This window comes from Humulus lupulus, chromosome 5 (genome assembly GCF_963169125.1).
Source record: "Humulus lupulus chromosome 5, drHumLupu1.1, whole genome shotgun sequence".
NCBI lineage: Eukaryota > Viridiplantae > Streptophyta > Magnoliopsida > Rosales > Cannabaceae > Humulus > Humulus lupulus.
Genome location: NC_084797.1, coordinates 57,886,276 through 57,912,813, shown reverse-complemented (window position 1 = coordinate 57,912,813; position 26,538 = coordinate 57,886,276). Strand labels below are relative to the sequence as shown.

At 36.1% G+C, this 26,538-nt stretch overlaps 1 protein-coding gene across 1 annotated transcript; it reads right to left on the bottom strand.

The window, feature by feature from the left end:
* Positions 1-24,783: 24,783 nt before the first annotated feature.
* On the bottom strand, positions 24,784-25,355 carry LOC133779163 (uncharacterized mitochondrial protein AtMg00240-like). Its single transcript, XM_062219155.1, has 2 exons — positions 25,234-25,355; positions 24,784-25,132 (listed from the first exon to the last, which is right to left on the bottom strand). Exons 1-2 carry the CDS (start codon positions 25,353-25,355, stop codon positions 24,784-24,786), a joined length of 471 nt encoding a protein of 156 aa, XP_062075139.1.
* Positions 25,356-26,538: the final 1,183 nt, after the last annotated feature.

Below are 26,538 nucleotides of genomic sequence, written 5' to 3'. Positions count from 1 at the left end.
TTCCTTTGGTTAAAGTGTTGTGGAGGAATAGTAAGGTCGAGGAGGCGACCTGGGAGCTTGAGACATCGATGGGGGATCAGTATCCCGAGTTGTTCAGGTAAATTTCGAGGACGAAATTCTCATTAGGAGGGGATAGTTGTAACGACCCAAATTCACTAATAAGGCTTAAGGGCCTTGATTAGTGTGCCTGGAGGGCATAATGGGAATTATGTGTGGTTTTAATGATTTAGATGCATGATTATGATTTAAAGCATGTTATATGATTACTTGAATATTTGAGATGCATGACTATGTGTGTTAGTATGCATATAGGCCCTGATTAGGTTAGAAGGGCATAATCGTAATTTTGGCCATTTTGGGCGTAACTGCTTTGATATATGTGATAATTATCGAGACCACATTATTATGTGGATATATCTGTGATCTGTGACTCGAGACGATCCTAGTGAGCAAAATAGCGGAAAAGTCATAGCGGAGGTTTATACCCGGCTCGGGGTGAGCTTAGGGGTATAAATGGGAGTCTGGCGGATATATTGGTGTCTATTTTGACATTGAGGAACACCATTGGTGATTAATTAGGTATCGGGAATTAAGCGGGAAATATTAGAGACACTCGAGGAATTAGCGGGAAGTGGGTAAAATGACTAAGATACCCTTAAGTGGGCTAAAGGGGGTTAGAATTAATAGGGAGGGTATAATGGTCATTTGCTTTACAGAAGTTAAATTATACTAAGGCTTTATGTTAGTGGAATTTGTAGAATATCAAAGAAGTCTGAAAAGAAGGAAAAGGAAGGGAAAAGAAAGAGGGAAAAACAGAGAGAGTTTCTCTGAGTCGGTTCAGGCTTTCTTCATCTGTTTCTTGAGGACGTTTTGGGGTAAAGCTCAGGGGAGAGCTGGGGTAACTAAACATCAAGGATCCTGACCTAAGACTAAGGAAGTGGCAGAGGTTTAGTAGAGTTTCATTAACACTTGAGGTAAGATTCTAGAGTTCATCCATTTCTGTTTCTGGTTTTTGAGTTGTGGTATCTAAGTTGAATTGAATGGAACTTTGGGGAATTCAGGCTTAAGGCAGAGGAGTAGCAAGCCAAGGAAGCCTAGGGATAGCTTGTGGGAGAAATCCTATCAAAGGTATGAATTCTAAGCTCTAACTTTGATGTTCAGCTGGTTTTTATTGGGTTTTCGAGCTTAGGAGTGGCTATGGTGAATTCTGAGTTTGTGGATGCATGTGCTTGGGTTTTAGGTGTTTGGAGTGCTTGGGATGAGTGGAGTGTGTTCATGAGGTTGTTTTTAAGTTTGGGTAAGAGTTGGAAGAAGTTTGGTTGAGGTTGGTTCGAGAAAATCGCAGAAGTGAAATTTTGGTGCTGGGCTGTCTGTGACTAGCGCTACAGCGCTAGCCTTTGGGCGTTGTAGCGCTAGGCCATAATGCTGAGGGAAATTTGGCTTCTGTCTGTAGCGCTGTAGCGCCCTCCCAAGAGCACTGTAGCGCTACCCTGCCTTCTGAAGGGGATTTTAGGGTTATTTGCAAGGGTTTTTGACCTAAGGTTTGGGGTTTGGTTCCACCACCTTGTTTGGTGGAAATTGGACATCTCGGGGGCTCGTGATTGGCCCCGGGACTAGGTTTTGAACTTGAGGGTTGATGATGAATTTGGCCATGATTGTGTTTAGGTGAGCGCTAGGGCTCGAGGGAGATCGTGCTCAAGGAGTCGAGGGATCAAAGCTATTGAATTGAAAGGTAAGAAAACTGCACCCGGTTATATGATTGTGATGGGACTAAGTGCTCCCGAGAATTGTATCGTGTCAATGTTGGTATCACGCCATGGGACATGTAAAAGCGGCCTAAGAGTGTCGTACATACTTTTAGCGCACAGAGCGCAATTTGGCCACTGGGAGCCATGAACACTGGGATAACGGAGGGAGCAGCCTGTGAGCGCTAGCCCTGGTTATCGTTTATAAACTGTGCGTGTTATGAATTGATATGCTTAGTATGTGGAATACTTGACTATATTGAATGGTTATTTGACTAAGGCTATGTGATGCAAAGTGAGATATTGACTTGACTGCTAAATGCTCATGCTCTGTTATTGTTGTGTTTTCTTGCTGGGCCTTGGCTCACGGGTGCTACGTGGTGCAGGTAAAGGAAAGGGCAAGCTGGACCAAGCCTGAGGTGGAGAGCTCCGAGGTGAAATGTACATAGCCAGCTGTTCGATCACCACGATCGAGGAGTGGACCAGGACAGGGATTACCTAACTGCTTGTTTTTCCTTAGTATGGCTGGTTGTTGTATATGAGCCTCACAACTTTTGTAAACGATTTTTAAACTTGTATTTTTGGGATCCCGTGTGACCAGATAATGTTTCTTAATGAAAAGTGTGGCTTTTGAGACCAAAACGCTTTTAACCTTTGTAGCTTCTGCTACACGATTTTAATTAAATGACTTGATTAGCAAGTCTGGCACTTTATAAACACACAGTGTAACGGTCTTGGCTATCCAGGGCATTACAGCCGATAAGTCACCTGAAGCTGCAGATTTCGCCGGACTGGACAGTGGTGACCAGACTCAATTGGAGAAGAGGGAGAGAGAGTTGTATGACTTTGATACCATATAGAAATGTGTAAGATAAATTTTATTTATTATATTTTGTGTATACAATCGGTGAACACAACCCTATTTATACAATTTTCACACCTAATCCTCTTATTACAGAATAATCAACAGATCACAAAGATAGCTACAAATCATCTAAATAAAGAAACTACTAATTTACAGCTACAGCCAAATCGTGAGATTTTATTTTCTTTGATTTTCTTTTATTTGTCAACATATATATATATATATATATTCATTTATAGGGGTGCACTCTTTTCTTTGAATAATTTTTTTTCTATTTTTTTCTTCTTCAAATACAAGCATATATTGTAATGTCCTCCTAATCCAAGACTATTACACTATACAATTAAATAGTGCTTAACTCGCTAAATGAGTCATTTGGACTTAAAACGTGTAATTGAAACTAACCACAGGTTTAGGTGCTAAAAATTTTGGTCAAAAGTCAACTAATTCATTAAAAGAGTTTGAGTTCAATACATGGGATCCCAACAGAGTTTTAAATTGTTAAAAATTCAAAATAAATACAAAACCTAACCTAAGCGGCAAAATCAGGGTCCAACCCTAGTTCCAACCGATACCCTCGGTCGTGGCGGTCGAGCAGGCCGCATATGTACACCCTGCTCCTGAAGCTCTCCAATTCATAGCTGGTCTAGATTTTCTTTTCCTTTTCCTGCACAATTTAGCACGCGTGAGCCTCGGCAAGAAAACATAATCATGCTCATAAGTATTAAATCATCAAATTACAAAAACATAATTAGCATGCCTAGCAGTAATGACATTGCTAGTGCATGCAATCAATCCTGATAAGTGACTATAAAGACATGCCAGGGCCCATTGCCCAATTCCCTGTATAACTAGCCTTAGAGTTGGCCAAGCGTACCTGGTGCTTATTATTTCAGGCGGCCATAGGGTCGTTCAAGTGTATATCACACTTCTGGGTCAGCTTAATCACATCGGCCAGCGTTCAACATGTTATTGCCACCCTCAACTCATAAGCTGAGCCTTTAAACCCTCGACTTATAAGCCGAGCCTTGTAAACCCCCAACTTATAAGCCGAGTCTTTTAATTAGGTATACCCTCCACTAATAAGTCTAGCTTTTAATCATATATCATAGATAGATTCTCGACTTATAAGCCGAGCTTTTAATCAGATACATTAGATAGATCCTTAACTTATAAGCTGAGCTTTTTAGTCAAATATAATCGATAAACTCTCAACTTATAAGGCAAGCCTTTCAATCAGATATAATAGATAACCCTCGACTTATAAGTCAGACCTTTCAATCAACATGCAGATAAGTAGTCATTACTTAACACAAGTAAGCACAGCGTGTAATGTCCCAAATTTTCTAATAAGGCTTAGTGCCTTAATTAGCATGCCAGGAGGGCAATAATTGATATAATTATTTTATTACGTAGATTAAATGATTATGTGATTAGAAATGCATGTTTAGGTGAATTAAATATGCATGTGGGCCCATTTTGGTTAATAGGGGCTTATTTGTAATTTTGGCATGTTGAGGGCATAAATATTTATTATATGTGTGTTGTGCTTGAGACCACGAGATTGTGGTGGTATATTTGTAATGTGTGGTCCGAGACGGTCCTAGGGAGCAGAATATTCACAACAAGGTCGAATACCCAGCTTGGGGCGAGCCTAGGGGTATTTTGGGAATATAGCGGATGTTTGAGGTTACCAGATAATGGGTAGTCATTTAGTGGTTATTTAGGTATGCCGAGATTAATTAGGGATTTATAAGAATACTCGAGGAATTAGCAGGAATGTGGCAAATGACAAGATTGCCCTTGGTGACATTATAGGGTTAAGGATAAGTTAGGGGCGCTTTGTGTATTCTACAGCTAGGGATAGACTTGTTTTGGCCTAAGATCCTAGAACATATCAGAAACACCCTCAACCTTATCTCTCTCAACCTCAGCTCTCTCTCTCTCCCCCTCACGTTTCCTTCTCTTTCTCTCTCGAGGCTAAGGATGAATTTTTGCTAAATTCAAGGGAGAAGACATTGAATTCAAAAGAGGTTGAAGGTAGAAGTGATTGGGTGTAGTTCAGAATAGAATCACACAACTGAGGTAAGGATTTTTGCTAATTTTACTGAGTTTTTAGTTGTGGTTTGGAGGTTTTATGGGGTTGAACTTTAGGATGTGATCTTTGAGTTGATGAGTTTGTGGGGTAAGTTTGGGGGTATTTATGTTAGTTATGCTACTTGGATATGAATTGTAAACTGAATTCTGTGTATATAGGCTGATTTGGCTGAGAATTGGTAAGTTTTACTGAGGGAAAATGCAATAGAATTGCATGGATTTCTGGGTTTTGGGGCTCATGCCACGGCCCTGTTCTTCAGGCGTCGCGGCCCGCATGAACCCAGAGGCTTGGGAGCCTCGAATTTTTTCCCAGGCACCGCAGCGCAGGCTGAGGTGCGCCGCGACTCATGTCCCCTTGGCGAGAGCCCAAGCTTTCTGACTTGCAACAAGTCACGGCTCAAATTAGGGAAAATGACCAAAATAGGGTTTTAAGCTCGGGAACCCAAATCTTAAGGCTTGGGAAGGATTCTACTACCCGGTTTAGTAGAATTCGAGGTCCCGAAGGCTAGTATTTTAATCTGAAGTTTTTGATTGGTTAAGGCTTGATGGATGTCTATTTATGCATTGTGACTAGGTTTTCACGTCAAGACTTGGATTTAGGGGATCGTGCTCGGGATCGCATTTATCAATCAATTCGAGACACAAGTAAGAAAATTGTTTGTGCCCATAGAGTAGGGCATGGCCCCATTATTTGTGTTTCAGGGCATGGCCCTATTATTTGTGTTTAATATGTGTATGAATACTTGTAAATGCTATGCTATGTGGTGCATGATTATGAATGAACGGAAAAGGTCGGGCACGGCGAAGACCGAGAACGGCAAAGGCTGGGAACGGCGAAGGCCGGGGATGATAAAGGTCAGGATCACCATTAAGCACGCTGAGTGAAAGCCGCTAGGGCGAGACCTAAGGGTGTCATATTCACCTGCTCGGTGAAGACCGTGAACCCAGTGCCTGGTAAAGCACTTGGGTCGGCATAGGCTGCTATATGTTTAATCTGATGTATGTTTAAGTTGTATATTGTTGGATAGAATTATGATATGTTATGTGTAGAGTTTTTTTGTTGGGCCTCGGCTCACTAGTGCTATATGGTGCAAGTAAGGGCAAGGAAAAGGTTGATCAACCATTATTTGGAGAGCATGGAGCGGCGTGTACATGTTCGGCCTACCTGGCTGCCACAGCCAAGGTTGTTTTGCGGGATACTATAATAGTTGGTTTTGTCGCTTAGGTCGACTGTATCTAAGCTTTTAAGTTGCAATACATTTTTGAAACAGTATTTTGAGATCCCAATGTATAACTTTTATGGATTTAAATGAATTTCCAAATCTTGATAACTAATGTTCATCAAATGAGTCTCTGTTTCAAATTTAATCACACTTTTCAACCTAAAACCTCGATTAGCGAGCTAGGGGCACATTTATAAATCACATGGTAATGGCTCTAAGATAGTAGGGCATTACACAGCGCAATCAACATGTTTAATAAGACATTCTCAGCATGGTTATAACCATGTTCTATAGCCGGGCCAAGCCCTAAACACAGACTAGGTGCAATTTTCTTACCTCAGGTCCTAAGTAAAAATTGTATGACGACCCCCGAGTACGGTCCTTTCCTCCCAAGCCTAATGGTTCACCCTAGTCACAACCATATCAAGGAATAATTATCGAGAAACGAACTAATAAAGGCTTTTGAACAGAGTCCTAGCCTCCGAGACCCTGAATTCTACTAACCCGGGTAGTAGAACCATTCTCGAACCCTTAGCTTTGGTTTCCCAGCTCCCAAAATCTACTTTTTATTCCCCAAATAGAGTCCCGGCGCCTCCCACTAAGGGTCACGATGCTCAACAAGTCAGAGAATCCGAGGCCAAAAATCACTGGACACGCGCCACGGCGCAACCCGCCTAGCGTCGCGGCAGTTCGAGGCACACCCATGTTCTCTGAGTTCATGAGGGTTGCAGCGCTCCAAGCATAGCGACGCGGCGCGACCCTGCGAACCCAGAAAACCAGCGATTTTAAGAATCTCCAACTTCTTAAAAACCATCCCAAACCATGATTTAACCATTTTTTTTACCCTAATAATGGTCCCAACGGTTCAGAAACATCAAAACCAATCTTAAAACTCAATCAAAATCCCTTAAACTTAGAATTCCAATAAAGCTTCAAAAACCATAGAAAACCAAAAACTAAAACTCAGATAATTTAGTTACCTTTGCCAGAATTTGAATCCCCAGCTGGTACTCCTAGCTTTAACAACTTCCAACTTGCCCCAAATCTCCTTAAAATTCAAATTCTCTTCCAAGAAATTCAATCACCTAGTGAGAGGGAGTAAGAGAAAATGAGAGAGAGAGAGAGAGAGAGAGAGAAAGAGAGTGTTCTGTTTCTATTTGTTTAAACTAAGTTGATAAGCTTCAACTAACTTAAGACAGCCCATGGTCCAAATGACCATAATGCCCTCACTCTCTTAAAATCCTCTCAAAGCCCCTCAAGGGAAAAATCAACATTTTACCCTCCTGTCTCACAATACACTTAAAATTCCCAGTTAATTCCGCCAATCCAAAAAATATCACTATTTTTCCAAAAATATGACTCATACTCTAATGAGTCCCAATAACTCACTGAATTACCGAAATACCCCTGGCTCACCCCGAGCCGGGTATAAGTCTCTGTTGTGACTAAACTTCTTTCTTGCTCGAAAGGACCGACTCCTACCTAATATCTCAAATATATCCACATAATAATGTGGTCTCAATCATATAATCACAATTATACCCTCGATGGGTCAAAATTACAAATATGCCCCTTTAAATAAAAGGGGGTCTGTTTCGCACACATTTAATACACTTAACACATGCATAATCAGTCATTTAATAATATAACCCATGCAATTCACATAATCACATAAATATTCAATTAATTCACAGAAAAACACATAATATTCCAATAATGTCCTCCTAGCCCCTTAATCAAGGCACTAAGCCTTATTAGGAATTTTGGGTCGTTACATGTATACTTGTTGTTGTACCCTAAAAATACGAGCTCAATTATCTTGCTCGGAGTACAACTGGCAGCTGGCACGTAATAAATAAAGGTTACAAGGATTCAGAGATATCTCGTTAGCTCGAAACCAAACAACTCGAGGTTGTGTCACTGAGTTTTGGTCAGTCCAGGATTCTCCAAATGCCAATGACAGAGGTTGAGGTGTCAAGTGTCCAGATCACCCTCATCAAGCCCGAGCATTATCTAAGCCAAGTCTTCCTGCTCCAATCGTACCCAGTTCAAGAGCGATATCTAGCTCGAGGTGGTTCAAGAATGCGCATATGGAAGAATCCCAATAGACTCGGATGCCCAATAAGCGCAATAAGTGCGTATAATTGTTATATACATTTATTGATCAATGTAAACAACAATAAGCTTAATTAGGGAATTTACATACCCATTTATTTGGGAAGTTACCCAACTCTATAAATTACCATTTATTGTACGGTTACCCAATATTGTCCATCACAATTCCCTATAAATACAAGGGAAATTGACAGTAAAAGGGACTGACATCTTGTATGCTAAAACTCTGTTGAAGTTTTCATAAACAATCTCTTCGAGGGTTCCTAAACAAGAATAAGAGTGACTCGTGGACTAGGTGGATTTTTAATCACTGAGCCACGTTAAAACTTTGTGAGTTTATATTTACTGTTTATCGATAAGCTTAATCTCTCTAATCGGATTTATTAATCCCCTGTTGGCGAAAAATCGTGTCAACACTTGGCAAGAAAAAATTAAGATGAGACACACACTCCCCCCAAACTTAATAATCAAAAATTTCCCCAATGTTGAAAACAAGAAAAGAAAACAATGTACACACTCACCAAAATACCACTCAACAAAGGTACACTCCTCTCATCCTCCCTCATGATGCAACACTCAACATATAACCAAGCAAAACAAAGGTGCTCAAAGGGTATAGTAAAAGGAAGTGTATATAGCTAGACTAGCATGTGGTAAAGAAATAAAGAGGGTCAATTAAGCTCAATGGGAGTGACTAAGGATAAAAAGTATGTAACGGTTGGCTCAAATGGTCCAAAGATGGCCTAAATCATGTCTTCGATTAAGTGTTGTCTAGAATTTCGCCTCAAAGGAACCACTGAGAAATTCTATAAACTTAATCTCTCCAAAAAGTATTGCTAACTTTAAGGGTTCAAGAAATTATTGGTCAAGCTATGCACACAAAATAGGGATCACCACTATCATCAAGATTTTTCAAACTACATTAACACTTGAGTACTATTAGCCTAGAACACTAAACAAGAGGCAAAGTGGTAAAAAAAATTAATATAGTTCACCATCGTGCCCCAAGTTAAGCACTAACTAAAAGAAAACAATTCCTCTCAAGACACAACACAAACACATGAACACACACAAAAGATAAGACAAAGACAATGCAACAATAACAAATAATACCTCAATGCAGAATAAGTAGAAAATGACAGCAAACACAACAAAAACAAATACACCTCTAAACTAAAAATTGGGTAGTAACCTTACTACAACAAAATATACCACAAAAGCTAGCAACAATGAACAACAAAATAAGAAACAAAATAGTAAATCAAAATTAGAGAATTAAGTTTAAGAAATGCTCATAAAAAAGATGTGGCCTGAATCATCCTCACGAAGAAGGAGTAGCTCGTGATGTGAGGAAAATTGTGAGTGCTCTAGAGCTTAAGAAAATGGAGCAAATGCATGTGTCGGAAAGCTCAAATGGCCAAATGTAGCTGCCACAACTATGAACAAGAGACTACAACCCAAACCAAACTTTCTGAGTGATCCGAACCCAGAGAACTCAAATGGCGAACAACCCCAGCTGCTTAGATAGGCGATGAAGTAGATGGGTGTCAGGGGTTGAGGTCGCGTTGTAAAGGTCGGGGTTGCATACGATTTCTGGGTTTTGGGGTTCCATAAATTGAAGGGTCGAACTTATTAGGCGACTTTTGAGAGTGAGTTTCCAGTGGGACGACTAGGTTTGGAAATGGAGGATCGGGCTGCGACGATAGCCAAAGACGGGGTGCGGTCATCGGGGTCACAGCTAGTCAGAGGGGGGCGGTTTCTAGGTGGAAGTCATGACTTGGCTAAGAGGAGGATGATGATGGCAAGGTGGTCATGGTGGTGATGGGCAGAGGGCTTGGGGACGAGTAGTTGGAATCACGCGCCTAGGTCGCTCAGAGGCTCAGGGTTCTCTCGGATGGGTGGGCTCGCGAGCCTGGTGGTTCGCAAATGGGGCGGTGCCTAGGTTCGGCTGGGCTGGGGTGAGGGTGGCACGGTGGTGATGGTGGTTGAGGATATGGAGAAGAAGGTGGAGAGTGGTGGCGATGATGGTGAGGGTGATATCTTTTAGGATTAATGCCCTAAAAGCATGTAAAGACATTTTATTGAATAAAATAAAAAGAACAATTTTATTATATTTGAATATTATAATTATTTTTTGAATTAATTATATGATAATATCAAGAAAATTCATTATTCATTCATGAGTATATGATCTTATATTAGTGCAAAGAATTAAGATCATATATAATGAATAATATAGTCAGTAACATATTAACGTAAGGAATCTTTAATGAATAGTTACTAGTGCAGTTTACTATGAATTACTAATGTAGATAGACATCTTAGTAAATGTGTTGTATATAATAAAGATTATATATGACAGGACCAATAAGAATTAATCATCTTTATAAACTTTTCGTTTGACATAAAGATTTGATTCTTATCATCACAGATGATCATTTGTAGATCAGTCTAAATCTTGAGTATTCATGACTCCTGTTTGTGTTTATTGGATCTTTTAATTCACTCGTTAAGGTTTCTTAGTATAATGAAGCCAATGACTTTTGTTTTGGAGATTCAATATCATGAATGGCTGGGAACATGAATTACAATAATTGAATTCATACTTTCCTAACAGATCGAATATTGGTTCCCTTAAAGGTTAATTCTGGAACTGAATAGTTATTAAGCTCAAATCTATAATTTGATTATATATTAATTATTTGCTAGTGACTTAATGGTAATTAAGGATCAAGAGGTAATTAGAAGGGTAAAACAGTAATATTGACCAACTCTAATTAACGAACTAATAAATGGATGACATAACTACATTTTTTTATTATATCAACGGACTACAAGTGAAAACTCTGTAAATATAATTCTATAAATACTTAGAGTGCAATTCCATATTTATAGTGGAGTAATGATGGAATTAATAAATAAGATTATTGGATTAAAAAGTTTAATTAATAATCTGGTTTATTGGAGCTTCGTTTTATAGGTCCATGGTCCCCAGATCACCTCTGTCCAACACTATCAAGGGTAAGGATGTCAAAAGAAAGATTTGTAGAGAGAATGACTTAATTGCAAAGGAATTAATCCAAGGCAATGAAATAATTATGTGATAGTTATGGGCAGTTGATTAATTTTGAATTAATTAATTTTGTAACTATATAATTTTTATTTTGAAAAACAATAGGTTAAAATAATATCAATCTTTCTTGGATTAATATATAAAGAGAAATTAATAATTATCTTATTTAGAATAAGATATTTATTTATTTATTTAAAATTGATATTTTAAGATAAAGTTAATTTTGAATTAACTGATATTTATTTTGGGATAAATATATTGTCTTAAATATTAATTAAATAAACAAATGAGAAAATTAGGGATAACCCTAATGGTGTGGTCGACACACTCACTGTACAGTGAGTGTGGCGCCACACACAGGGATTTCCTATCCTTGGGATTTGAATTTTGAATTTCAAATAATCTATTTTATTTAATTATTCTTTTTTTAAATATGATTCAAATTAAATAAGGTTATAACTGATCAGTTTTATTTTAATAAAGTAAAGATTAATTAAATTTGTTAATTATCTTTATAAACCTAAAAAGAAGCGATGCTTAAAGAAGGTCATTGTTTTTATAGACTGTTAGACTATCTCTCTGAAAGAGATGCAATAGTTTTCCTAAACCTGAAAACTATTCAATTCTTCTTCTCTCTATCAAACATCTCTAGATCTCATGTGTTGAGTACATTTAGAGAGTCATAAATAACCCTTTTGAATCCTACATGCCCACACACATCCTTGTATGTTTGGGGATTGGTTTGGAAGATCAAGGTGTGAACTTTTAGAACTTGGATAAGAAGATCGGTAATTTTATACAAAAAAAATTTGTGGACACTTAATAGGCTACAAGAGGTAATCTTTAATCTGATTGTATGTGATTTAATATATACATATGTGTGTATGATCTTGGCTGGTATTAATAATTAATTAAAAAGGGTCCATTCCCCGCTGCATGTCTTTGATTTGCTCTTTTAATACCAACAATCAATACTAGAACAGTCTACATATATATATATATATTAAATGTTGTGTGCATTTCTTGCATTTGTATATGTATATTAAATTGATGGATATGTTTCTTGAATTTATGGTTGAATAATGGATCGCTAATTATATGGTGATATTGGGTTAGGAATTTGAATTTCTAGATCTTGTGTAAGCCATAAAGGGCATAGGATTTTTTGTAAATTTTATTTTTGAAATATGTAATTTAAAAAAAATCTACACACAAAGAAAAGGAGGACCCGAGCCGCCAACCAAGCCAGTGGCCCGAGCCTTCCCCAGCCATCCACGTGCATCGCCCAAGCGAACCCCAGGCTCGCGCGCGCATCACCTAGGCGAGCCTTAGGCTCCCACGCGCATCGCCTAGACGAGCCCCCTGCTCACGCACGCATGCCACCTGCACCAAGCACCATCCCCTGGACTGCCTCCTGCGTCGTTGATGCCAAGCTCCTTCGCACCGCTGCGCCCTTGGTGTCGAGTCCCTGCGCCAGCCACCATGCAGAGGCCACCCGAGCCTTGGCTTATGCCCTTGTGACACCGACCCTAACCCTAGGGCACCACACTTGGTCCCCAAAACTATAGATCCTAATTTTGTGGATAAATCTTTTATTTAATTAAATTTTAAATTATTTAAATTAAAATTTTAATTATCTTATTTTATTTTTATTAGAAAAATAAAATATATTTTAGTTAGATAAGATTTTATCTTAAGTTTAAATAATTATTTGAATTTGATTCTTTAATTATTTAAATTCAACTAAATTAAAAAGATGACAAAAATAGTTATTCAATTAAAAGCTAGTTTTAATTAATTAGTTGGGCCTAACAAACTCCTAAAGATTAGCAAGAAAACCTAAAAGAGAAGACAAGCATTCTTGGAGTCTTGAAAACAAGTCAAAGGCTATTTTGAAATTTTATTTCTATTTTTTCAAAGGTTGTAAATTTAGAATTACCCAATAGTACTCTGTTCATCATTTATTGTTTATTTATTTATTTAAATAAATTTTAATTGATGTTTGATTGATAACATGATTATTCATTAGTCAATTACATGTCATTCATGAAACTCCACACAGTTTTTCATTAATTATGCATCTTTAGAAACATGATTATTTAGGATTGTCCTAATTGTTTATGTGAATTGTTTTGGAGAAATCAATTGCATGTAAACTACTAAGTATTAAAACTTGGTAACTCACACCATAATAAAGACAATAGTTTTTATAGGCCTTTAAGATAACCAACTTTATTTAAAAAGTGTTTTAGTAAAGTTAGATGAATGTAATGGGTAATTATCTAGATCACATTAACTGTAGAAACAGGCTCTTTTATAATTACATGTATTTTGTAATTAATTACATTCATAGGTTATTATAAACTAGTAATTAATTTGGAATTAATTGATTAGTTTAATAAAACACATTATTTCTAAAATAGTAAGTGGGAGAATGTGAACATCTCAATATGACATGTGGTCTCCATTATTAGTACAACACCATGAGATATGAATAGGGCCTCGAGGTGGCTTTGTTTCCATCCCCCTAAGGAAGATTTCTAGATATATTAATATCAAGGTTGGCTTCTTACAAAGATAGGAAGGAGTGATTTATTTTAGGCTTGACCGACCCTAAGGCGAGACACTCTAAGTTAAGTCATGAATTATGAAATAATGGGTCACACTTGCAAAGATGCAATTAAGATTTTACAGTGGATAATTGCATCATGACCAAACCAGTCGTACTTTATTTTAAAAGAGAAAATAAAGATTTATTTTGAGTTTTAAATTATAAAGATAAGATTGTCTTATAAGCTATCTTAATTTAACTAGACCGACCCTAAGGCGACACTTTATTTGTTGGGTAGTTTTATCGTGGAAAAGTATATGTTTATTTATGTGTTTTAATTGTTGCATTTGTGCATAATATTTACTTTCCGAATAATTGATATTTTTCAAATAGTAATATTATTGTATTTTATTCTTTCAGTAATGTCGAATGGATGCAATCCAATAACTGCATTACTTTCACTTGAAAATCTTAATGGTGATAATTTTATAAGATGGAAATCAAACTTGATTCTTATGTTAATCTTTGAGAACCATAAATTTTTCCTAACTGAGGAATGTCCTAAAGAGCCCACTGCCACTGCCCCGAAGAATGTTCGGGACAAGTATGATGCTTGGATTCAATCCAACAACAAGGAAAAGTGTTACATGCTTGTGAGCATGAATGATGTTCTAAGAACAAATCATGAACCAACAGAAACTACGTTTGAGATAATGGATTCTCTGCAAGCCATGTTTGGACAGCAATCTAATCAAAGTAGACATGAGGCTACTAGAACCTAAATGACTACTAAGATGAAGAAAGATGTTTCTGTACGTGAACATGTTTTGAGCATGATTAATGTGATGCATGAAGCATAAATACATGGGGCCATCATTGATGAGCGTACACAAGTAAGCATCATACTTAATCGCTCACTCCTGCCTTTTCTACGTTCACCACCAACTATATTATGAATAAGTTGGAATTCAACATGACCCAGTTGTTGAATGAACTGCGGACATTTGAGTCTCTTAATAAATCCATTACAAAAGATACTGAGGCAAATGTGGTAGAGGAGAAATCTTCAAACTCTGAGGATAAATCCAAGAAGACGAAGAAGAGCAATGATAAGGACAAAGGAAAGGCCAAGAAGTTCAAGAAAAGCAATAAGGCACAAAAAGCCAAGGAGAACAAGAATGACAATAACTCCAAGAAGAAAGAACCAAAAGGAAAATGTTTTCACTATGGAGTTGAAGGTCACTGGAAGAGAAATTGTAAAACGTTTCTCCCAGAGCTGAAAAAGAAAGGTAAATCTAATTTACTTGTACTTGAAGCTTGTGTAGTGGAAGACGATATGTCATCCTGGGTTTTAGATTCAGGAGCCACTAACCATATTTGTTCTTCTATGCAGTTACTTGAGTCATCAAGGGAACTGGCTGATAGCAAGGTGACCATGCGAGTTGGAAGTGGAGCGCTTATTTCAGCTAGAGAAAAAGGAACAGCTTGTTTACATTTTGAAAATAATTATATTGTTTTGAACAATGTTTATTTTATTCTGGGATTTTCTAGAAATTTAGTTTCTTTATCTATGTTGCATGAACAATATTTTGATATTTCTTTTAATAATAATTCGATTATTATTTCAAAGAATGGTTTCAAAATTTGTCAGGCAGAACATACAAATGGATTGTATATGCTTAAACCTAATGAATGAACGCTTAATAACTCAGAATTATTTCACGTAGCAAAACCACAAGGAAACAAAAGACAAAAGTTTCAAATGAAGATGACACATATCTTTGACATCTTAGACTTGGTCATGTAGGTCTAGACAAGATAGACTAGTTAACAAAAGATGGACCTTTAAGAGAACTAAGAGTTAGAACTCTTCCGGTTTATGAATCTTGTTTAGAAGGCAAAATGATCAAACGTCCTTTCTATGCAAAAGGCAGTAGAGCTAAAGAACCTTTGGAGCTTGTACACAGCAATGTCTGTGGTCCAATCAATGTACAAACAAGAGGTGGGTATGAGTACTTCGTCACTTTTATTGACAATTACTCAAGATATGGTCATACTTACTTAATTCTTAGGAAATCTGAAACCTTTGGTAAGTTTCAAGAATTCAAAGCTGAGGCTGAGAAGCAATTAGGTAAGACTCTTAAAACACTTCGATCTGATCGAGGTGGAGAATATTTGGATTTAGAATTCAAAGATTTCTTGTTGGATCATGGTATTCTATCCCAACTCACAACACCAGGAACGCCACAGCAAAATGGTGTTTCTGAAAGAAGAAACATGACCTTGTTAGACATGGTCAGGTCTATGTTAAGCTACTCTTCACTTCTTCTCTCATTCTAGGGATATGCACTTAACGAAGACTTACATTTTGAATGTAGTCCCATCTAAGACCATAAGCAAAATGCCACCAGAACAGTGGAATGGAAACAAACCTAGTTTGCACCATTTCTGCATTAGGGGTTTTCCTCCCAATGTTCTTAGAACTAAATCAGGAAAACTTTATTCAAGGTCTGAAGTGTGAATTTTTGTGGGCTATGCTCCAGAAACAAGAGGCAATTACTTCTATAGTCCTAAGGACCAAAAGTTATCTGTTTCAACAAACGCAACCTTCCTTGAACACAACTATATGAATAATTATAAACCTCAAAGCAAAGTAGTTTTGGAGGAACTCACAGCTGATAAGATTCCATCCCTTTCATCTTCAACATTAAATGATAAATGACAAACCGAGGAAACCACTATTCCTGGAAAAGAAACTCCGATGCAACGTCGTAGTTGGAGGATTGTGAGACAACTTTTTCGCTACAAACATGAGGCACTTGTCCTTATTTCTGATACAGACAAGGATGATCCATTAACCTTCAAAGAGGCAATGGATGATCCTAAAAAGGAGAAATGGCAAGAAGCCATGAACTAAGGAATGGAATCTTTGTATTCCAATTCTGTCTGGGAACTTGTAGATCCACCTGAAGATGTCAGGCTCATTGGGTGCAAATGGATATACAAGAAGAAAAGAGGTGTAGATGGGAAAGTGGAGACTTTCAAAGCAAGGCTAGTAGCCAAAGGCTACACTCGGAGAGAAGGTGTTGATTATGGAGAAACATTTTCTCCTGTGGCCATGCTTAAATCCATTCGCATCCTCCTATCCATAGCTGCCACCTATGACTATGAGATATGGCAAATGGACATCAAGACAGCCTTTCTGAATGGCTATCTTGATGAAAGTATCTATATGGTACAACCAGAAGGATTCATTAAGAATGGGGAAGATCAAAAGGTGTGTAAATTGCTAAAATCCATTTATGGATTAGAGCAAGCATCTAGATCTTGGAATATCACCTTTGATGAAATAATTAAAACATATGGCTTCGAACAGAATGGAGATGAAGCCTGTGTGTACAAATACATCAAAGGAAAAGTAGTGGTTTTCCTAGTTCTTTACGTGAATGGCATTCTCCTCATTGGCAACAATGTAGAGACATTGTCAAACATGGAGAAGTGGTTAGCCGAAAAGTTCCAAATGAAAGATTTGGGCGAGGCGAGCTATGTTCTGGGAATCCAAATCCTAAGGGATAGGAAGAACAAGCTCTTGGCACTTTCTCAGGCTAATTATATCGATAAGGTGCTTGAAAGATTCTCTATGGAGAATTCCAAGAAAGGTCAGTTACCAACCAGACATGGAATTACTCTCTCCAAGGAACAGTGTCCTAAGACACCTCAGGAGGAAGAGGATATGAGAAAGTATCCGTATACTTCAACAGTTGAGAGTCTAATGTATGCCATGTTATGTACTAGACCTGACATATGCTATGCAGTAGGGATTGTGAGTCTTTATCAATCAAATCCTGGTTTGGAACACTAGATTGTACTAAAGCACATTCTCAAGTATCTTAGGAGAACGAAATATTATATGCTTGTATATTTAGGGGGTGAGTTGAACCCTACTGGATACACTAATTTTGATTTCCAATCAGACAAAGACAGTCGTAAATCAAAATCTAGGTCAGTGTTCACTCTTGGTGGAGGAACTGTGGACTGGAGGAGTATTAAACAATCCAACATAGCAGATTCAACCATGGAAGTCGAATACATAGCGGCATGTGAAGCGGCTAAGGAGACGGTTTGGTTGAGAAAGTTCTACACTAATCTGGAAGTAGTTCCAGATATGGAGAAGTCACTAATCCTATACTGCGATAACAGTGGAGTAGTAGCTAACTCCAACGAACCAAGAAGCCACAAGATAGTAAAGCATATAGAAAGGAAATATCATCTGGTCAGAGAGATTGTACACCATGGGGATGTGACTGTTATGAAGATAGCGTCGGAACAGAACCTGGCTAACCCGTTTACCAAGACACTTCCTGTAAAGTCATTTATGGGTCATGTATGCAACATGGGATTAAGAGGGATGCCTCACTTTCTTTGAGGGCAAGTGGGATATTGTTAGGATTAATGCCCTAAAGTAGGTAAAGACATTTTATTGTATTAAATAAAAAGAACAATTTTATTATATTTAAGTATTATAATTATTGTTTGAATTAATTAAATGATAATATCAAGAAAATATCTTATTCATTCATGAGAATATGTTCTTGTATCAGTAAGAGAGAATTAAGATCATATATAATGAATAAAATAGTTAGTAACATATTAAAATAAGGAATCTTTAATGAATTGTTACTAGTGTGGTTTACTAAGCATACGGGATGCAAGTGATCTAGATTTAGATTACTGATGTGGATAGACATCTTAGTAAAGGTGTTGTATATAATAGAGATAATATATGGCAGTACCGTTGAGAATTAATTATATTTATAAACTTGTCGTTTGACATAAAGATTTGATTTTTATCATAATCGATGATCATTTGTAGATCAGTCTAAATCTCAAGTATTCATGAACTCCTGTTTGTGTTTATTGGATCTTTTGATTCACTCATTAAGAATTCTTAGTATAATGAGGCTAATGACTTTTTTTTTTTAGATTCAATATCATGAATGGCTGGGAACATGAATTACAATAATGGAATCCATACTTTCCTAACAGATCGAATATTGGTTCCCTTAAGGGTTAATTCTGGAATTGAATGGTTATTGAGCTCAAATCTATAATTTGGTTATAGATTAATTATTCGCTAGTGAATTAATGGTACTTAAGGATCAAGGGGTAATTAGAAGGGTAAAATGGTAATCTTAACCAACTCTAATTAACGAACCAATAAATGGAGGACATAACTACATTTATTGATTATATCGATGGACTATAAGAGAAAACTCTGTAAATATAATTCTATATATACTTAAGGTGCAATTCCATATTTATAGTGGGGTAATCATGGAATTAATAAATAAGATTATTGGATTAAAGAGTTTAATTAATAATCTGGTTTATTGGAGCTTTGTATTATAGGTCCATGGTCCCCCAATCACCTCTGTCCTACACTGTCAAGGGTAAGGATGTCAAAAGAAAGATTGTAGAGAGGACTTAATTGCAAAGGAATTAATTTTTCAGGGCAATGAAATAATTATGTAATAGTTATGGGCAATTGATGATTTATGAATTAATTAATTAATTAACTATATAGTTTTTATTTTGAAAAACAATAGGTTAAAATAAATATTAATCTTATTTGGAATAATATATAAAGAGAAATTAATAATTATCTTATTTAGAATAAGATATTTATTCATTTATTTAAAAGTTATATTTTAAGATAAAGTTAATTTTGAATTAACTGATATTTATTTTGGGATAATTATATTGTCTTAAATATTAATTAAATAAACAAATGATAAAATTAGGGATAACCCTAATGGTGTGGTCAACACACTCACTGTACAGTGAGTGTAGCACCACACACAGGGATTTCCTATCCCTGAGATTTGAATTTTGAATTTCCAATAATTTGTTTTATTTAATTAATATTTTTTTAAAATATTATTTAAATTAAATAATTAAATAAGGTTATAACTTATTAGTTTTATTTTAATTAAATTAGTTAATTATCTTTATAATCCTAAAAAAAGTGATACTTTAAAGAAGGTCATTGTTTTTATAGTCGGTCATACTATCTCTCTGAAACAGATGCAATAGTTTTCCTAAACCTGAAAACTATTCAATTTCTCTTCTCTCTATCAAACATCTCTAGATCCCATGTGTTGAGTACATCTAGAGACTCATAAATTAACATTTTGAATCCTACTTGCCCACTCACGCCCTTGTGTGTTTGAGGATTGGTTTGGAAGATCAAGGTGTGTGCTTTCAGAACTTTGATAGGAAGATCGTTGATTTTATACAAAAAGATTCAAGGACACTTGATAAGCTACAAGAGGTAATCTCTAATATAATTTTATGTGATTTAATATATATATATGTATGTATGTGTGTGTATGATCTTGGTTGGTATTAATAATTATTTAAAATGGCTCATTTCCTCACCATGTATCTTTGATTTGCTCTTTTAATACCAACAGAAGCTTGGGCGGCTAGGGTATCGCTACAAAGAGAAGACGGAAAGAAAGAGTATCAGGCTTCAATTTTGAATTTTTTTTTAGTATACCCACTTGCAAGCCCACATGGTAATCCCACGCTGGCTTGTAGAGCCCTCTGTCCAAAATTTAAAATGACCCACCTTTAATGCCCAGATTGCTAAAATTGATGATGCAGCAAACTGGGCAATTTTTCAAAACTGCGAGCCAGTGCTAATTTTCTCTGTGGGCTCATAGAGCCTTCTGTCTTGCACCACCAAATTTGAAAATTTTCACCCAAAATCACCATCTTTTGCACCCTAACACCTGCAACCTATAATTAACACCAAATACCAAGTGAAAGCACATCAAGAGAACAAGGAAAACCATTTTTTTTCTTAACAAACATAAAAATATTCAATAAAGGAAATGCAATGAACTTAACTAAACTAAAACAAAATTAAAAATAAAGTTTAGAAACTTGGGTTGTTTCACAAGAAGCGCTTGATTTAAATTCGTTGGCTTGACTTTCGGAGAACTTATCATCAAAGAGTGGTTTCCGCCCATAGAGAGTGGCTTATTCCCTCACATATGGGTCTTTGTTGTGAATGCCCTCAAGCTTGGCTAAATTTAGAATTGGGCTCATGTGCTCAACTCGACTTGCTTTTGATGAATGTGCATGATGAATGCCAAGGAACCATGCCAATGGTGGTCGAGGTGGTGGTGGCCAAAAAGGATCTTCATATGTGTACCCGTCCATGACCAATGACTCTTTATGTTGAAAAGCAAAGTCTTCTTCTTGTTGATCTTGGTGGTGTTGCAACAAGGGTGATGGAGGATTGACATTTTAACTTTTCTGCACCATTTTGCTGAAATGATGTTGCAACAATCTAGATAGAGAAAGAATTTAAAAAACTTGAATTTACTATTTTCTTTCCCTTTTCTTCGCTACTTTGGATTGAAGTGGGCTCCTTTTTCCTCACAAAATTTTCCCAAAGCACCGCCAACTCTTCACCACGTCTCAAAATGACATCCTCACTTTGTTCTTTCCCCCTTGAATTTTCCATATCACTAAGCACAACACCATGGGGTCTATTACACAACTCATTGGTCAGTAACCTAATTTGATTTTCTAAATTCCTCAAGGATGAAGCTTGGCTTTGAATCAAGGCATCGTTTTTAACCATAAACTCCATCATCAATACCTCCAATGAACTTGATTGAGCCGCTTGGGGAGGTTCATCTTCTATGTTGAATTCTTGAAAATTCTCTCAATTCTCCTCATTTTTTCCTTGAGTACAAGTGTCAAAAGTTGGCTCCATATTGTTGTAATTTCTCTCCCACCCTTGGCGGGTCATTGAAAAATTTCAATTTCACCATTCATTGTATTCTGCCATGTCTTCCAACATCCAATAGGCTTCATCCACGGATACTTGGTAGAAATTGGTGGTACCATTTCCTCTCTCTACCCATTCTCTTGTTGTGGCATTCAACCCATTGAGAAAGACTTCAAGTTGACACTCTTTGGACAAACCATGGCATGGGAACCTCATTAACAAAGCTTTGTATCTCCACCATGTTTTGTATAAAGGCTCCAAGTTGTGCTGAACAAAATTCATGAGGACTTGCATATGAGACATCTTAAGTACCTCGCAAGAATTCAACAAACAAAAGCGTAAAATAGAACAAGGAAAAATAAAAATAAACAAATACAAATACAAATACAAAATACAAAACCAAATTGAAAAGCAATTGATTTTAACACACAAAATTTCACTAAATTCAATCCCCAGCAACGGCGTCAATAACTTGTTGTGAGAAATATACTTTATATGCAAATGTACGTGGTCAACAAGTAATATAATAATAAGTTGAGTATCGTCTGCACATGGATTCAATTAGCAACAAATTAGGTAAAATCAACACTTAGTCATTTGGAAAAAATTAATTGGAATGATTTTTAAATGTTAAAACTAAATAAAAGGAATTTAAAAATACTTTGAATAACCACCAATAAGCAGGAAATAACAGCAAGGAAGATTCAATAATGAAAATCGGACTTGAATTACTAAATTCTCCTAAATCAATATTCTACCCAGAATGCTACAACATCATTTTTAGCAAAACTTCCCATAGTAATGAAAATTCCCAATAATTTCATAGGAGTTTTCCAAATCTTATGAAAAAAGTTCATCCACCTAATTAAACATATTTTTATGTCAATTCATGTTTAAGAACACAGTTATAAGCACCAATTCTCATGATTTATGCAAGGAAAATAATATATCCCTATATTACTCACTAAATACAACCTAGCAAATGCTATAATATTTGCATCATCTAAGTAATTTCCACTAAATCTAACATTTCCAACATTAAATTTATCTAATCAACTCGTCATTGAAGGCAAAACAATAACAAGAAATTGGCATTGAACACACTTCGATGAACAAATAGAGATTTCACTTAATAATGCATTAAATTTCATAACTATGATTTAGGGTTCATTAGTAATACAAGTCTCAAAGAGTTTAGCTCATAACTAATTTACAAACACAAACCCAAATTCAAATCTATAATTCATGGGTTACTAAAATAGCTATTCAAAAATGGAAAATACAAGAATTAGAGAGAGATAAAAACAAGAACAAATTCTCAAGATGATGGGAAATGACTTCACATTGTTCTTCTTTTCTTCTTCTTCATTCTCTTTTCTTTTGTACTTTCTGCTCTCCAAGCTCTAACAATGGCAACCTCTTGGATAATGGTTCCTCCTAAAAAAATGGTTGTTGCTCCTTTTTTTTATGGTCTAGGGTGATTATTCTTGACCCTAATTAGAAGCTCAATTCCTCTCTTCACTTTTTAGGCCCACTTTCATTTGGTCCACTACTTTCCTAACAAAAGTACGCACATGTGGCGCTTTTCCCTGCCTTCACCAGCTGTCAAAGCCACTTAAAATGACTTTTTCAAGTTGGACTGTAATTGTCCACGCAACTCTAGAATGTTGCCGGAATGTTTTTGTAAATTTGCATATTTCATCTTTTTCCAACTTCTTCTTTCCATCTTTTAATTCCATTTAATTTCATTGTTAGCTTGAACTCATTTACACAGAAAATAAAAGTAAATTAATTATTTGATTCCAAAATAGCTATATACAACATTCAACTCTAAATTTAGACTTCACAATACACAAAGATGAAATTAACTAAAAATTCAACAACTAAATGCTCAATCCATCACTATTTTCTTACAAAATCAAGTCTAAAAGTAGAATAAATAACTCTATATCATAATGTTATCATACCCCCCAAACTTATGTCATTGATCGTCCTTGAGTGATGAATCTAAAAAGAATAGAAGATAAGCACAAGAAAAATTAACTTAAAACAAGACACACAAAAAAGAGGATATGCTTAACTTAGTATGTGGCCTAACAATTGGAATGCTATCAAAATTTTATTAAAAGGTGGTGGTGATGATGATGATGATGATGAAATGATGCCTCTTGTAAATGCTTTCAGCCAAATTCCTCAAATGTTAATGATGCTATCAAACCAAGAATCAAGTGTTTCTCCCTATAGTTGCACATAGCTCTTCTCAAACATTTTCAATTCTCCCCCAAAGAAAACTGGACCTTGATCTTATAGCCTAATACTTGTATTCATAGGTTGACTTAATGATTCCCTCTCCACTAATGTAGGCAAACACTAAACCAAAGATCAAAAGGAATTTATCAAGCTTGTAATGTAAGGCTTAGGTGAGGGTGGTTAAAAGAAGTCATTTTTTGGCTCAAGTCACCCTAAAAGAACCTTAATTTTCCTAAGACCAAGTAAGAGCTCACCAACACTTCCCCAAAAGATTACCCCACAAAAAATCAATAATACTCTTGCTATTATTCTTTATTGCTAACATAGAATGAAACAAAGAAAATGAGAAATATATCTTTTAATTATAAGATGCTACACCCTCAAACTTGCTTTTTACTATATTTATACAATTTGTAAACTTTTTTTTTTCTTTTTTCTATATTATAGAAATGTGTAAGATAAATTTTATTTCTTATTTTTTGTGTATACAATCGGTGAACACAACCCTATTTATACAATTTTCACACCTAATCCTCTTAATTACAAAATAATCAACAAATCACAAAGATAGCTACAAATCATCTAAATAAGGAAACTAATAATTTACAACTATAATAATTTACAGCTACAACCAAATCGTGAGATTTTATTTTCTCTTATCTGTCAACACTCCCCCTCAAGCTAGATTGTAAATATTTATGAGTCCAAGATTTCTTACTAGAAAATGAAAGACTCGTTCAGATAACCCCTTTGTGAGGATATCAGCCAAATGTTGATCCGTATAGATAGTACCTCCATCGATATTTTCTATAATAAAGTGACGATCCACTTCGACGTGTTTAGTTCTGTCATGATGTATAGGGTTATGTGAAATAATAATGGTAGATTGATTATCACAGTAGAGCTGAATGGGAGCTTCATATTTAATCTTTAATTCTTCTAAGAAGCGTTTGATCCATATTGCTTCGCACACTCCATGGGCCGTGGATCTATACTCAGCTTCTGTGCTACTTCTTGCAACAACTATTTTCTTTTTGCTTCGCCATGTTACTACATTTCCTCATACAATTGTACAATACCCAGATGTAGACTTTCTATCATCAACTGACCCAGCCCAATCTACGTCTATGAATACTTCAACCTTCCTCGCAGTTGTCTTTTTGAAGAAAAGACCTTTTCCTGGTGTTTGCTTGAGATGCCTAAGAATTTTGTATACTTCATTGAGATGTCCTTGATATGAATCATGCATAAATTGACTGACCAGACTTACTGCAAAGGCAATATCAGGTCTAGTATGTGAGAAGTAGATAAGCTTTCTTACTAGTTGTTGGTACCTTCCTTTGTCAAGTGAACTTCCTTCAAACATGTTTCTCTTGTCTCCAAGCTTGATTGGAGTTTTGTTAGGTTTACTGCCAAGCATTCCTGTTTCATTTACGAGTTCAAGAGTGTATTTTCTTTGAGATATAGAAATCCCTTTTTTTCTCCTAGCAAATTCCATTCCCAAAAATACCTGAGTGCACCCAAATCCTTGACTTCGAACTCTGTTGCCAACATTTCTTTGATCAAAATCATCTTTTCAGTATGGTTGCCAGTGACAATGATATCATCAACATACACAATCAGTATTGACATTTTTCCTGTTTCTGGGTGTTTGATGAAGAGGGTGTGGTCTGTTTGACCTTGCATGTATCTGAGTCCCTTGACTACTTTCAAGAACCGATTGAACCATGCTCGAGGAGATTGTTTTAGACTGTAGAGTGATTGGTTTAGCTTGCAAACTTTGGTTGTATTGGGAGGTTCTTCAAAACTTGGAGGTTGACTCGTGTACACTTCTTCTTCTAGTTCTCCATTCAAGAATGCTTTTTTTTACATCAAGTTGATGCAACTCCCAATCCAGGTTGACGGCTAGCAAGAGCAATACTCTGATGGTATTGAGTTTGGCAACTGGAGTGAAGGTTTCAGTGTAGTCAATTTCGTAGGTTTGAGTGAAACCCTTGGCAACTAACCATGTTTTGTACCTTTAAATAGATCCATGTGCATTGTATTTGACCGTGAATACACATTTTCACCCTATTACTTTCTTGTTAGATGGTAACTCCACTAATTTCCAAGTTTCATTCTGCTCAAGTGCTTTTATCTCTTCAAGAACTGTCGTCCTCCATTGAGGCGTACCAAGTGTTTCATTGATATTTTTGAGAATCACAACATCTAACAGACTAGAGATAAAAACTCTAAATGGAGATGATAATTTCGCTAAGAGATAAATTTTGAAATAGGGTGTTGGTGTTGGGAATAGTGTCCTTAAAGCAATTGTAGTTAACAAATATTTTAAATGAAATAAATAATTGAATTGAATTATTATATATATAGACTATGTTTGATATTATATTGATAATATTAAGTAAATATCATAAAATTCCAAAGTTTATCTATGTGATCTTAATCTCATATTAGTATGAGAGAATCCAGATTAAAATAATAAACTTAAAACGCTTCGTAGTAAAATAAAGTTATGGAATCTTTAAATTAATTACTGCTAGTACAGTCCACTAGTATTATGAATACATGTGACCTAGATATGGGTTACTAGTGTAGTAGGACACTTTAGTGGAGGTACTTTGCATGATGGGAGTATGTAGAACTAGACCAGATGTGATTTGTTAATACTTGTTTAAATATTGTTTCATAGTTTTAATCAAACACATCAAACGATGATCATGTACACGATGATCTTAACCCATGAGGTTGCTATGAACTCCTATATATGTCATCTGATCCTTTGATTCATGCATTAAGGTTTGTCAGAATGATCAGG

Excerpts from the sequence above, each read along its gene's own strand:
- LOC133779163 (XM_062219155.1), bottom strand. The coding sequence starts at position 25,355 with ATGTCAATACTGATTGTGTATGTTGATGATATCATTGTCACTGGCAAC. Across the intron at positions 25,133-25,233 it reads AAGGATTTGGGTGCACTCAG|TAAACCTAACAAAACTCCAA; the intron begins GTATTTTTGGGA and ends AATGCTTGGCAG.